Raw genomic sequence first — 15,180 nt, forward strand, 5'->3', positions numbered from 1 at the left:
CACGCCCTGCAGGCCAGAGCACCGCCTGTTTCTACACCTGTACCACGGGCACTGCTAAAGACAGATGGAAAACGCACCCCACCCCGGACAAAAGACCCTACCCCAGTAAAAACAGTCACGGAAGGGTGGGTACCGAGCGGGAACGATCCCCTCCCACAGGCGTGCTTGTCAGAACACGCGGGCAAACAAGAAGCACCCGGCGTGGTCCCCTAGCTCAAACACACTAAACCCGGGCACACCCGCCCTGGCCAGGAAGGCTGCGCGGCCGAGCGCCACACGCCCGCCCCGGGATGCGGCAAGGGCCCCGTGCCCACCTCGATGCCGCTCTGGCGCGCCAGTTTCACGGCCGTGTTGTAGTAGCCGCAGCGCAGCAGGTGCTCCACCATCATGCGGTCCATGCGCTTCCTCTTCCACATGCTGGCGGCCGCCGGCTGGTCGCTGCTGTGCTCCTTGAGGTGCTCGATCCTGCGCTTGCACAGCTTGGCGCTCTCGTCCTCCGCCTGGATGGACTCCACCGCCTGAGACGCGAGCAGAGAGGGGCTCAGGGTGGACAGCAACGGCTGCCCCCACCTGGAACCCTCACAAACAGGACGCAAGGAAAAGTCAGAGGACGGGGCGGGTGTCCCCGGACTGGGGGATGAAGCAAAACGGAGAGACCCCCGCCCGGCGCCCAAGGCAGGCCTGGCTGCAGCTGCCATTACCCACAGCAAGTTCTGGACCTGCACCTTCTTTTCAGGGATGTCACTTTTGACTTTACGCAATCTGGAGCTACGCTGCCAGTTAATTAAGCCATCTGTTCTCAGTTTGCGACTTTCTATCTTTTATAATACTTTTTCCCTCCAAGTTTGTTCAAAATTAACACAGCTCCGCAGACATGTCCTGAATCAGCGCTGGCCAGGACAGCAGCCAACTGTCCAGCACCTGCCGTGTGGTCAGTGCCGCTGAGGGGCCGGATTCGTGGCCTGATTCTCCGCAGTGTGGGCGACACCTGGCGCTGCACAGGCTCACCCAGCGGCCTGGCCGGCCCACGTCTCCCTCGAGCACGTGCCACGCCTTTCCGCCTGCCACCTGCGGCCAGGATGTTTGCTGCTCCTTTGGAAGTGGTTTTCTTCCTCCAGCTGCTTTTAAGACTTTTCTGTCTCTCTTTTCAGTTTCATGATGTGAAATCCAAGGCTTACTTTCATTTGCCCATTTAGGGCTCTGAACTGGTAACTTCCATCAGTTCTGAGATCCTTGGCCACTCTTCCTGTGCCCTCTCTTGACTTTGGTCAAACACGGTCTCTGCTCTAGTCTCTGAGGCTTCCCACCCTCTTACATAGTTCTGTGTTTTTAGTTCTGTGTGCTGCTAGAACTTCTCAATAATTTCCTCACAGCTACCTTCCAGCTCATAAATTCTCTCTTTAGCTTTGTTTGATTGTTAAATGTTAAAAAGGGTGTTATAAGCAAACATTTACATTTGAGTTTTCCTTTCTTTTTTTTTTTTTTTAAAGATTTTATTTATTTATTTGATAGAGAGAGAGAGACAGCCAGCGAGAGAGGGAACACAAGCAGGGGGAGTGGGAGAGGAAGAAGCAGGCTCCCAGCAGAGGAGCCTGATGTGGGGCTCGATCCCAGGACTCTGGGATCACGCCCTGAGCTGAAGGCAGACACCTAACGACTGCTCCACCCAGGCCCCCTACATTTGAGTTTTTCATTTCAGTTTTTATACTTCTAATTTCTTGAAGTTTTATTTCCTGTATTTTAAACTCTCAAACACACTTTATACTCTACATCTTCTGCAAATATTCTCAGTGTCTGTTTAATCTTCAGACACAGTCAAGTCTGGTCCCTGATAGTCTCTACGTCTGAAATCTGTGCAGTGTCTGTTGTTTCTGCCGCTCTGACGGATGGTGTTCTCCCCCGAGAAGTGCATGTAGTGTGCCTGGCACCTGGAGGCACCACGAGCTGGGACCACTCCCACCAGGCTCAAGAGGAGGGACCTGGCTCCCCTGGGTGTTCCAGGACAGGCTATGACGCTCTGTGCAGCAAGTCCACTCCTGGGGCACCCCCACCGGACATGCACTGCCACCAGGTCCCACCACCAGCCCTGGCCTCCCCCGGCCCCCAGCTGGCCCTGGGCACTGGCCAGCAAGGCAGCCGTGGGTCCCGCCCTTCTCTCCCCTTGGCCCCTGCCCTCCAATTCTGGTGATAAACTTTGTCTCATGAGCCCTTTGATACATTCAGTAAGAGGTTTTAAAATATCTTGCTGCGTTCTTTGGGTTGTTCAGTGGGCACAGTAGCGAGAAGCCCTACATGAAGCTTTGAGGTGAAATTCTAAAAAATAATAAATCACCTGCCTCCCATCTGTGCTTGGGACACTCTGGAGCAAGGACAACCCAGCCCTGCAGGAACAGGAGCACGGGGCTGGGAGCCAGCCTGTCACCCCGCAGAGGCTGCAGGGCACAGACAGCACGGAGGGCTCGCCTCTCCCGCACTCTGCCGTGAGGGCCCACCTCCCCACCTCAGGGCTGCCTGGTCTCGGCCGCGTTCCAGCTCTCACAAAAGACAGCCCCTTTCTGGGACGTCCCGGCTACACGGTTAAGGCTAGGTCGCTGGACCCTCACTACAGCCACGCGTGGGCAGGCGGGCAGGACGGTCCACATGCCACACTGACCTTCCTCTTGAGGACACTGAGCTTCTCCACCACACCATCCAGAAGGCTGACCACGGAGTCCACCGCGGGGCAGCTGCTCAAGGTTTTCTCCAGCTCAGCCACCACCATGGTGACGTGGCTCGTCTCTCGGTCAATGTTTTTCTGAGCAGCCCGAAAGCGTTTATTCAGTGTTTCATAGGGCACCTGGAGAAGAACGGTAACTGGTGTGTGAGCAGCAGCGGTCCCATGTGCGGGACACCCAGACCCCCCACATGGCGTTTCGTCAGACAGAAGTTCTAGGCTTCTAGCGCTCTAAAGACACATCTACTCTAAAACCTGACTGAGGCCCACAAAAGGCCTGTGTGAACGGAGGGTCATTTGTGTTCCTGGATGAGGGCACTAATGTGAAGACGCATACTGTCCCCAAATTCAGAGGCAGCACAGCTCCTTCTTTCCAAAAAACCGTTAAGGACACAATGACAAAATCATCCCAAAGTTCATCCAGTTTAAGGAGACGACCACAACAAGATCCACCCGATGTGAACACCTGCAGCGGCCTGTGATGGGCCCGGAGGGCACCGCAGACACGGGACACCGGGACGGTCGCGCAGGACGAGGTGGAGGACACACGGACAGGTCGGGGCGGCAGCACACCAGCAGGAAACTACAGGTGCACGTTTAGCTCATCTCAATCAGACAATGCTTATTTGCCCCCAGTGACAAAACCACCTTTGCCTACACAAGACTGACAAATAAAAGACCCAGGAAGGATGACGTGTCGCTGTTACGCTTCTGCTCTTCCAGAGAGAGTGGCTGCCAGCACTCCTCCCGGCCCTTCTCCTGGCTGTGGGTCCAGCACTCCCCGCTCAGCGTGTGCTGCTCGCATGGCTCGGACACCTGGTGGCCAGCGGTTCACCGTGGAAGTCCGCACTGCGGCTGCACACCACACTAAGTGAACACTCCACCCACAGCAGCACAGGGGGCACTGCCAGCTCCAACAGGTGCTAGGCGCCAACTGTGTGCTTGGCAGGGAGGAGCCCGGGATTCCCAGGAGCAGACACCAAGGTGACCTAGACACCAACGAGGGGCCCCTGCAGCAGGACTTCCCCAAGACCAGCCAGGGGTCCAGTACTGTCCTTGCCCCAGCTGCCACTCCCCCTCAAGCTGCCCTGGGGACACGGTAGCAGTGGGTAACCATCCCTGTCCACACCTTGGGTCTTACTGGCTCAAGAGCCAGAATGCCATTAGACAAACCACATACACCACCCGGGGAGGGCTCATCCCTAGCAGGCGGGTCTAACAGTCTTTCCTGCAACCATGCCACGGTCTAGCACAAGCAAGACAGGAGGGTCCTTAGATGAAGCAAGAGGACCGTCCTTAACACAGAGCGGCAGAGAGCACACACGACACCCATACGACGTCACCTGCACCGCAGGTCCACGACCTAACCAGGCCTGTCCTGGCTTCACAGTACCTCAAGAGCCTTCCACAGTGGCGCGTGGACCAGGGTGAAGCTGCGACACGAGCAGGCACAGACACGAGCCCCGACCTCCACGTCCAAAGGAAAGGGCCTCAGTTTTGGCAAACGCACCTCATAATAACACAGCACAGCATAGGGAGCTAGGTGCATGCGTTTGCTAGCCTCCTCCCAGACAAGAGGAGAGGAGCTCTCGGCGGAGGCCCTGGGGCCGGGCGATGGTGGGACGCTGACGCGTGCTTCCTCCCTTTTAGAATCGTGGGCTGTGCTCAGAGCCCCCACCCACCCCAGGGGCCCTGCAAACTGTCTGTGCCAGGACAGGCGTTCGTTTCCAATTTGACCTGGTTGACGCTTTCATAAAACACAGTAGCAGAATTACTGGAAAGTGAACTGAAACAAATCCCACGATGCCTGATAACAAAAGCTTCAAAGTTTTACTCTCAGATTCAGATGTTAAAATTACATTTCAATAAATACAATCAAAACAACCATAATACAGGAAGAGAAAAAGCCACACAGCCGCACACACCGTCCGCCCGAGCACACGCCAGGTGACGGGGACATCCCTGGCTCCAGGCTGCTGGAAAGGCAGGTGAGCAGCAGGACAGCGCCGTTACACACGCTGGACACCGCCGTGCTAAGAGTCAGCAGCTCCCCTGTGGTCAACACATCCCAGCTCAGGGGACGCCAGCACAGGACTCCCAGGAGTCTCAGGTCCTGCCTTCTACTCACGACGCCCGGCCTGAGGCCCACCCTACAACCGAAGGGAAGGCAAAAGGAGACCCTGAAGCAAGCACCGCAGGCTTGGAGTCTCCACTGCTAACTTTTATCCAAAAAGGAAGCAGGCCATGCTCTAACATTCACCTTTAGTCCGTCATCAACATCCAGGACCAACAATTTATACTGTAAGCTTAAAGTCAACGTTAACTCTTTTTTTTTTTTTAAGATTTTATTTATTTATTTGACAAAGAGAGAGAGCCAGCCAGCGAGAGAGGGAACACAAGCAGGGGCAGTGGGAGAGGGAGAAGCAGGCTCCCAGCGGAGGAGCCTGATGTGGGGCTCAATCTCAGGATTCTGGGATCACGCCCTGAGCCGAAGGGAGACGCTTAACGACTGAGCCACCCAGGTGCCCCTCCTCTATCTTTTGATAAAAGAAACTAAGTCAGAATTTCGTACACTTCTGGGAGGCTGTGAGCTCCACTGTGCTCTTCGCACATGGCCTGAGTCTTCCCCTGGACCTGAGTCAGCCCCCCAAATGGCCCACATTGTGGCCTCTCCTCCCACCCAAGGACTCACAACCTGCCCTCAGTGCTCCAGCCCCACACCTGCTTACAAGCTCCACAGCGCTGAGCTGTCAGGACCTCACCTTCTGCGGCCCGCACTCCCACGTGTCCTGTGCCCCCCACCGGTCTGGCCCACAGCGAAACCCCTCCCCCCAGGAGCTCCCAGAATTTACGTCAAGGGAGCACTGAGCAGCTTCCTGTGCCAGCTTCCGTCCCGAGGACACCAGGCGGCTGGCCCTGGAAAGCTGCCAGCGTTCTGCCCACAGGGCACCCAGCCTGGGGTCCTGTCCTCCCCTGCCTTTCCCCAACTATCCCCTGCTCTCAGTCACCAACAGCTCCTTCACAGGCTTCTTCCAAAAGGGCTTTTGCCAAATGAAGGAATGGAATTTCAGAAATGCTGAAGATCCTGAACGAAGCCAAACTCTCATTCCAGAAGAAGGGCAAGATGAAGATACTTCCAGACGTGCACGGACTGCCAAGGTTAGCGCCCACAACCCTTTTCTGGAGGAAAATTACTCGGAGAGTCCTCAGTGAGACAAACAACAAAATCAATGAGAGGAAATAAGATACAGCAAAGAGCAGTGAGGAAAAAAGCAGTAAATAATACAGTCAAACCAGAAGGAAAGAAACCAATCTGCAGCCTAAGGAACACGGATAAGGTGACTCTAAGTCCAAGAGACTTTGAAAGAATTCCAAAATAAGAGGCAAATATTGAAATGTAGTCTTGAATGCACAGACAACAAAACCAGAAGCAGACAAATGGGATTACATCAAACTTAAAACTTGTGCAAAGCGAAAGAAGCCATCTACAGTGAGAGCACAGCCCAGCAAGGGGAGGGCACCCGGGCAGAGCGCACGGCGGACGAGGGTCTGGTACCGGGGCAGGGGGGACTAGGGCTCCACAGCAAGGACACGAACACCCAACCCAACGTGGGCAGAGGACCTGAGCAGACATTTCTCCCCAGAAGACACACCGCGGCCGAGCCGCACACGGAAAGGTGGGGAGCATCACCCAGCCTCAGGGCAACGCAGGTCTAAGCCCCGGGCAGAGCCCACCTCACGGCACGCAGGACGGCTGCTCTCACAGGAGCAGAGACCGACGAGCCTTGGCGAGGACGTGGGGAAACTGGAACCCAGTGCGCCGTGGGGCGGGGGGGGGGCGCGTAAGATGGCGCAGCCGCGTGGAAAACAGTGTGGAGGGTCCTCCAAAAACGAAGCACTGAATGAGCCCACGGCCCGCAGTTCCACATCTGGGTAGGTTCCCCGAAGAACAGAGAGCAGGGTCTCGAGGAGACGCCGGCACCCCCGTGTTCACGGCCGCGTTACGCACGGCCGCTAAGATAGGGAAGCACCCGAGTGTCCACGGACGGGTGGACAGACGGACGGATGGACAGACTACCAAAATGTGGTGTATCCACCCAGTGGAATACTATTCGGCCGTGCAAAGAAGGAAATCCTACCACATGGTGCAACACGGATGAATGTGTAGGACACATGGAAGTGAAACAGCCAGTCACAGAAAGGCTGAACTGTACGGTCGATCAGACACAGAGCCAAGGACGGCGGCTGCCGGGGGCCGGGGAAAACGGGAGGGGTTAATGATGCAACAGACTGAATGTGTCCCCACCCCCATCATGCACACACAAAAATACGACCCCCAACGGGATGGCATATGGAGATGGAGCCTTGGGAGGTGACTGGGTTACAAGGGTGCGGCCCTCCTGACTGGAATCAGCATCCTTCTAAAAAGCACCGCTCGCTGTCTTCACCACACGTGACATGGGAGAAGACGGCCGTCGGCAAGCCGGAAGAGACCCTCCCCAGAACCAGACCACCCCGCACGCTCATCCCAGCCTCTGGCCTCCACGACTCGGGAGAAGAGCTTTCTGTTGTTTGTACCCAGTCAACCGCACTTTGAACTGACGAAGACAAACGCATACATGGTTTCAGCTGTGCAGGCTGAAGCGTGCATGTGGCTAACTGCTGCACACTTACAGGTGAGGACGGTGGCTAGTCTCATGCTGCTCCCCACAATACAAAACAGTCCCATGACACTGATAACCCACCGCATCGCTGTCTGATTTCAGCAGCTACCAGGAAGCTACGGCAAACAAGACAGCGGGACCCTGGTGCAGCCACCCCCCAGAGCGGCAGAGGACAGACAGCCCAGAAACGGACCCCCACCCAAGGAGCCCAGCAACCCAGGGCAGAGAGGGCCAGCTCCGCGACAATGGCGCAGAACTGGACAGCCACACGGGACAGGGAAGACCTCAACCCGGACCTCACGCGGTTGGCGAAAATTCTTAAGTGATCGCGGACCCAAACGTAAAAGCGAGAACTATAGAATTCTAGATGGGAACACAGGAGAAAACCCTCACAACCTTCAGATAGGCAAAGATCTCTCACAGGGATACAGAACGCACTAACTATAAAAGAAGAATTAATTAATTACACCTTATCAAACTAAAACTTCTGCTCTTTGAAGGACAATTGTTTAAGGCAAGCCCCAGACGAGGAGAAACATTCAGTGTGTGTGAACAGGACAAAGGGCTTTATCTAGAACGTATTTAGAACTTATAACGCAAGACCAAGATGACAATCCCGTTTTTAAAACGGGCAAAGGGTTTTAACAAAAAGTCACAAAAGAAGATATACAAAAGACTAATAATAAAGCCACATAACATCATTAGTCAGAAACATGCAAATTCAAGCCACAAGAGGACACGTGAGGGTTAGCTCTATGTGTTGTCAAGCTGATCGGGCCACAGGGTGCAGACACAGGGTCAGACGCGGCTCTGGGTGTGTCTGGAGAATCGAGTTTGAATCGGGCTGAGTAAAGCAGACTTTCGTCAGCTGTCTGGGGGCTCCTGCTTGCCCACTGCAGATCTTTTCAGCCCCCACAATCCTGTAAGCCAATCCTGTACGGTCAGTCTCAACCTCTCTCCCCATTCCCTGTTCCCTCTTGCTGTGTCTCCCTCTCTTACTGGATGGTTCTGTTTCTCCGGACAGCCCAAGACAGAACACGACTGCAGGCTAGGAAGAGTCCACAGCACCTGCCAGCCAGGCTGAGGATATCGCTGGAGGGTATCGCTGGCAGTGCTGCGGGTGACCCTCAGGAACAGAGTCAACATACACGTATCACATCACTCAGCAATGCCAATCCCAAGAGAGGCAAGCACAGAGTATCCGCAAAGAGACCTGTACGCAAATGCTCAGTTTTATTTGTAAAAGCCCAAGATTGGAACCATCGCCAACATGCGTCCATGGGGATGGTAAACTGTGCCCGCTGATGTGGGGTGACGCACAATGATGCCCAGATACAGGCAGGGGGAAAAGCAAGACACACAGTGCAGCCGTGGGGTCCCTTTACGGGACATTCGAACACCAGCACACCAGCGGGAGGAGTGGTTCTCCACCAGGGAGACTACTCCCCAGGGGACCCTTGGAAACAATGTCTGGAGACCTTTCTCATCTGTCACAACCCGAGTGTGGCTGTGAGCCTGCCGAACCACAAGAGGAAATTACATGGAACAAAGAAAACCTTATCACTCTACCAAGAAGGAAACGAAAAAAGACACACAAAGCACAGGAGACAGAGAACAAAGATGGGGAGAGTAAGTCCACAAATCAGTACTTGCTGTGAATCTGGATGGCCACGCAAAGATAACCGGAGCGTAAGTGGACCAAAAGGAAACGGAAAGGAGAAAGCCACAGAGCAGGGCTGCTCCAAAGAACCACGAGCGGCACACGAACAACGTGTTTGTTTGTTTGTTTTAATTTATTTATTCGACAGAGAGAGACAGCCAGCGAGAGGGAACACAAGCAGGGGGAGTGGGAGAGGAAGAAGCAGGTTCACAGCAGGAGAGCCTGACGTGGGGCTCGATCCCAGAACGCTGGGATCACGCCCTGAGCCGAAGGCAGACGCTTGACAACTGCGCCACCCAGGTGCCCCACGCACAAAGTTTTAAGTCTTCTAGCAGCCACATTAAGAAGAATGCAATGAAACTGACTTCAGTGTGCTTTTATTTAATCCAACACCCCCCCAATATTTCATTTATTAGACATTTTACATTATTTTTTCTCTTTGTGCTAAATTTTATTTTATACTCAGAGCACATATTTGGACCAGCAACATTTCAAGCACTCAACAGCCATGTGGGGCCCAGGGCTGTTGTACTGGACAGGGTAGCTACAGAAAACCCATGGTGAGGTTTGGGGGCAACTTGGACCCCATACACGGCTGGCAGGGAGCGTGTGGAGGGGAGGGGAATTTGACAGCAGTTATCAAAACCGCATCTAACCTTTGACCTGGCTACTCGAATTCTGCAGATCTATCCTGAAGTGCACATGTGCAGTCGCAGGTCATGGATACCCTCCCAAGGTCGGCCAGCACTGTGCATGAATGTTTTTTTCTTTCTTTCTTATGTAGGCTCCATACGGGGCTTGAACTCACAACCCTGTGCTCCAGACCTAAGCTGTCATCAAGTCAGGTACTCAACCGACTGAGCCACCCAGGCACCCCTGCATGAGTGCTCTTTAATTGTCTATTAAGTTGAATCCTACAAAAATGCTGATAGGCCATCATTTTACCAATTTTTAATTGAGATTTAACTCAGACACCATAAAACTCACCCTCTTAAAAGTGTACAATTCAGTTTTTAATATTATCTCAAGGTTGTACAACTATCACCACGAAATGCTTCCAGAACATTTCATCACCCCAAAGAGAATTCCCAACCTATGGAAGTCAGGCAACCAACCACCCATAATCTACTTCCTGCCTGTGTGGACCAGCCCATCGCAGACATTCCGTACACATGGAATCATACATTCTGTGGCCTTCTGTCTGGCTTTAACTTAGCATGATGTTTTCATGGTTCAGTCATGATGTAACGTGCATTTCGTTCCTTTTTATGGCCGAAGAACAGTATTCTGTCGCACAAATGTACGCTTCCTTACGCATTCATACGTTGGTGGCCATTTTGACTGCTCCCGCGGTTTTGGCTATTATGAACAAGGCTACAAAAAGTCCTGCACGGGTTTTCACGTGGACTCCTTTCCACTTCTTTGGGGGCTCTACCTACGAATGGAACTGCTGGCCACTCTATGTTGAACTTTTTAAACAACTGCCGGACTGCTTTCCACAGCGTCTTTGCCATTTTACACACCCCAGCACTATAGGACGACTTCGGTTTCTCCACATCCTCATCTAACACGGGCTACTTTCCATCTTGACTTATTAATAATGCTGAGTATCTTCTCAATGCTTATTAGCCATTTCTATATCTTCTCTGGAAAAGTCTACTCAAATAATTTGCTCCTTTTAAATTGGGTTGTCTTTACATTATTGAACTGTAAGAACTCTTAGTAGATTCTGGATACTACCAGATTCTTACCAAACGTGACATGCAAACATTTCTCTCCATTCTGTCCTTGGAAGCACAAGCTTTTCACTTTTGAAGTCCAACCTGCAATTTTGTTTTGGTTTCCAGTGCTTCAGGTGTTGTATCTAAGAACCCTAGCTTTTACATTTAACTCTTTGATCCATTTTGACTTAATGCTTATATACAGCTTGAGAGAAGGATTCAACTTCTTTCCAGTTGTCTTGGAAACACTCGTTGAAAAGCCTCTCCCTTCCCTATGTAACTGTCCTGGCACCCTTATTGAGGGTATGGGCTTATTGTCTGGACTTATGTGTGGGCTTATGTCTGGACTCTCAGTTCTAGCCCACTGATCTACCTTTAGCCTTTTTACCAGCAATCAGAAAGTGTAATTTGTAATGTTTTGAAACCGGGAAATGTGAGCCCTACAACTTTGTTCTTTATCAAGATTTTTATTGGCTGAATGTTTGGGTCCCCCACAAAATTCCTACGTTGAAGCCTTAGTCCCCAATGTGATGGTATCTGGAGATGGGGGCGTCTGAAACATACTTAGGTTTAGATGAGGTCACAAGTGTGGCAACTCCATAATGGGATCAACGTCCTCATAAGAGGAAAAGACCAGCATGCCCATTCTCTCATGTGAGCACACAGCGAGAAGGCAGTCATCTGCAAACCAAAAAGAGGGTCACCAGGAACCAACTCTGATGGCACCTTGATCTTGGACCTGCCAGCCCCCAGAACTGTAAGAAATAAGGATCTGTTGTTTGAGTCACTCTAGTCTCTGGTATTTTGTTATCACAGCCTGAGTGGTCTCACATGACCGTTTTGACTATTCTGGATCCCCTGCATTTCCATATGAATTTCAGGATCAGCTTCTCAATTTCTGCAGAAGAGCCAGCTAGTGTTTTGATATGGACTGGATTGAACCTATAGATCAATTTATTGCTATCTTAACAGTGAAGTCTTATTCCTATTTCATTATTTTTCATGCTATTTTAAGTAAAATTGTTTTCTTCATTCCTTTTTGATTGTTCGTATCTAAAGTATATAAGTACAACTTATTTTTATGTACTTATCTTGTATCCTGCAACATGGCTGAACTAGATTATACACGTTAGAACTAGTTCTAATACAGTGTGTGTGTACATTCCTTAGGGCTTTTCATATACGAGGTCATTTCATCTGCAAACTGAGTTTTGTTTCTTCCTTTCCCATCTGAATGCCTGTTATTTCTTTTTCTTGCCTAACTGCCCTGATTACAATCTCCAGGACAATGCTGAATTAGAAGTGGCCAGAATGGACATCCTTGCCTCTTTGTCCTAGGGGGAAAAAAGTTTTCAGTCTTTTACCACTAAGCATGATGTTAGCTGTGGTTTTTGCATGGATGCTCTTTATCAGGTTGAGGAAGTTCTCTCCTTTTCCTAGTTTGTTGAGTGTTTTTATCATAAAAAAGTATTGGGTTCTGTCAAGTGCCTTTTTTTCCTGTGTCTGTTCAGATGATCATGTGGCTTTTGTCCTTTGTACTGTTGTGGTGTGTTACACTGCTTTCTGCAGGTTGAACCAACCTTGCATTCCTGGGGAAGATCCCATTTACTCAGAGTACATAATCCTTTTCACATGTTGTCAGATACAGTTTGCTAGCGTGCTGCTGAGGATTTTAACACTTATATTCATTCACAGGGAATACTGTGTCTGGTTTTGGTATCAGGGTAGTACTGACCACACAGAGTGAGGTGGGATATGTTCCTTTCTCTTCTATTTTCTGGAAGAGCTCGTTAAAGATCGGTGTTATTTCTTCTTTAAACATTTAACAGAATTCACTAGTGAAACCACTTGATCCTGGGTTTTTCTTTATGGAAAGTTTTTTTTTTTTTTAATTTCTTTACATTTACATTTTCTATTCAGCCATCGTCTTTTAACCCACAAAATAGCAATTTTACATGGTTCAATCCAACACATTTTCCCTTTGTGCTCCTTGTCTAACACTCAACAAGGAAAAGAGGTCTTGCATTTTTCTTATCAATGTGAATCAGCTCTTTATGGTTCACATTTGGGGGACTTTAAAAATTGTTATTTGCTTTTAAATTCTGGTTCTATTTTATCTAAGCATACCAAAGATTTAAATTCATATTAATCAAATCTACTGAATTTTTCCTTCGTAATTCATTGCACTGTAGCTTTTAAGATCACAGGATTTCTGTTTAGTTAGCTGATGTTAAATTATATTTCCTTCACTAAATCTTTCCCCTTCAGTGACTCATAAAAAGTAATCCTTCCTGTTTTCATAATTGAAACAGAATCTGGCAAACGCCATAAGTTAAGATTTGTACAAAACATCTGTACTTTCCCCCAGCTCTATAGCAATCCTCCTACACTGTGTCATTTGCTCTAGTATGTGTTTCTTCAAACCTTCTCCAATGTTTGCTGTGGGTTTTCTGACAGTATTTGCTGACAAAGAAATGCATTTTAGTTTGTCATCATAATGTTTTCAGCCATTTTAACCAGCACAGGAAGGAAGGATTTCCCCAATGTCATGGGACTTTTTATCTTTCACAATGAAGAACCCTCAGAAGAGGTTTCTAACTATTTATCACGAAGACAATAACATCTCCTAAAGTGTCAGATTGAGCCCTGAGTGGCAGTAGACGTCTGTGTCCTGGAGAGTTCTGCCTCCTGCTCCTGTGTATGGCATGGGACAGTCCTCCAAATCACAGTGGCTTCCTGCATCCCTGAGGTTCTCCCCCACGCACAGCACATACCCTGAGGGAGGCTCAGCCAGTTTCAAACAGGCTTCTTAAAAAAACAACATTTCTGGTCAGCTTCAGGGGTCTATGAAGAGAAAGACCTTTCACTTCACAGCATGGCTGACAGAGCTTGAGGCGGGGAGAGCACAGTCAGCACCTCCACGCCCTCTTCTCTGAGTGCAGGCCTGTCTAATCGGCCACCCGCTGGGTACATACAGAAATCTTCTCATGCCACTGGTCCGTTTTAGAAAGGCAGACATGAGTAAAGCAGTACGAGCTGCAAATCCTGAGTCAGCCAGCACACACACAAGGCAGCACAGCACCGGCCACCAACACCGGCGGGGGCGGGGGGGTATCAGGGCCATGCCTGCACGTGGTCAAGTGCCCTCCAGCCCTTGGGACGGGCTCACTGACCAAATACAACACATCAGCCACAAATGGACAGCAGTATTGACTTGCATACCGCACGCTAGCGGAGCAGGCATCCTCGCTGTTTAGCTACAACGTGTGACTGGAAGCAGTTCTGCAGCAAGGTTCCCACCTGCCTCTGGCATCAGGCACAGCCCCGCCCTTCTCTGTGCTCCCCGATTACAAGTAAGAGATATGTGACCTGGCACAAAAAAGCCAGACGGTATCTTCAGTCATTAGCGTGTTCAAACAGACACGACACTCTGTGCTGATGCTGGTTTTCCTTTAGGCCTTTACTGAGAAACCATGTTGCGTCTCCTCTAGCGTCCATCACGCTGTCCAGCAAAGCTCACCCTGATACTTTACTTCTGCTGCTGTTAGGTTACTGGGAATGGGTATTTTCCCACGACGTGCTTTCACTGGTTATTGCTGACACAGAAAAGTGACTGATTTTTGTGTATTTTTCATGTGCCCAGCTATTGTGTTGAACTTTCTCATTAACTGTAGTAATTTTCCAATTAGTTTGTGTTCTCTGGGTACATAAACATATTATGTCTCATCCAAAGTTACATTTACTTCTGTTTCAATTTTTGCTTCTTTGGACAGAACTGCCAAAATAATACTTAATAGTTCATTTGTTAACTGAAGAAATACTTCCTCTCTGCTCTCCACAAAGCTTACAATCCCAAGGGTTAGAAACAAAGAAGCAAAATACAGTATGACAGTAACAGCAAAGGAGAAAAACAGAGAAGAGGGAGATGGTAGGGCTCCCAGATTAAATAAGGTGATCTCGCCGAGAGGGTGACACCTGAGCAAAGATCCAAGCAGGTGAGGGAATGAGAAAGACGAACACCTGAAGGAAGAGGATTCCAGGCAGAGTAAGCGAGTGCAAAGGCTCTGAGGCCCCCACGCCAGCACATCTTCTGGCAGCAGGGAGACCACCATGGCTAAGTGCCCAAGGGGAGGAGCTGGAGGAGGGAGATGGGGAGGAGGAGGCAGGGGTCAAGCCACAGGGCCTGTAGAACTACTCTCACAATCTTGCTCTGCACCCCAAGTTAAACAGAGAGCGACTAGGACAGGAGAACGGCACTGTCTGGTACAGCGATATGACGGCTGTGCTGGGCACGGGCAGAGCTGGGACTAGGCAGGAGGCTACCTCAACCCACAGAGATGGTTTCGGCCATGGTGGCAGGAGGAAAGAAGGGAAGACGCGGAAGGACGTATGGACATAAGCTGTGAGGACAGAGGGGTCAAG

At 50.5% G+C, this 15,180-nt stretch overlaps 1 protein-coding gene across 3 annotated transcripts in view; it reads right to left on the reverse strand.

Annotated features, from left to right (window-relative positions):
- The window catches only part of MAEA (macrophage erythroblast attacher, E3 ubiquitin ligase), a 34,717-nt gene that overhangs the window by 12,495 nt on the left and 7,042 nt on the right, over positions 1-15,180 (reverse strand). For all 3 annotated transcript variants that reach the window (XR_015725609.1, XM_045774756.2, XM_045774755.2), the window contains exons 2-3: positions 2,654-2,836; positions 315-518 (exon numbers count right to left, since the gene is read on the reverse strand). Coding sequence is in view for 2 of the 3 variants with exons in the window: in XM_045774756.2 (XP_045630712.1) it covers positions 315-518; positions 2,654-2,836 (387 nt within the window). In the remaining variant the exon portion in view is untranslated. The remainder of the gene's footprint in view (positions 1-314; positions 519-2,653; positions 2,837-15,180) is intronic.

This window comes from Ursus americanus, chromosome 8 (genome assembly GCF_024610735.1).
Source record: "Ursus americanus isolate L20-20 chromosome 8, mUrsAme1.1.p, whole genome shotgun sequence".
Taxonomy (NCBI): Eukaryota; Metazoa; Chordata; class Mammalia; order Carnivora; family Ursidae; genus Ursus; species Ursus americanus.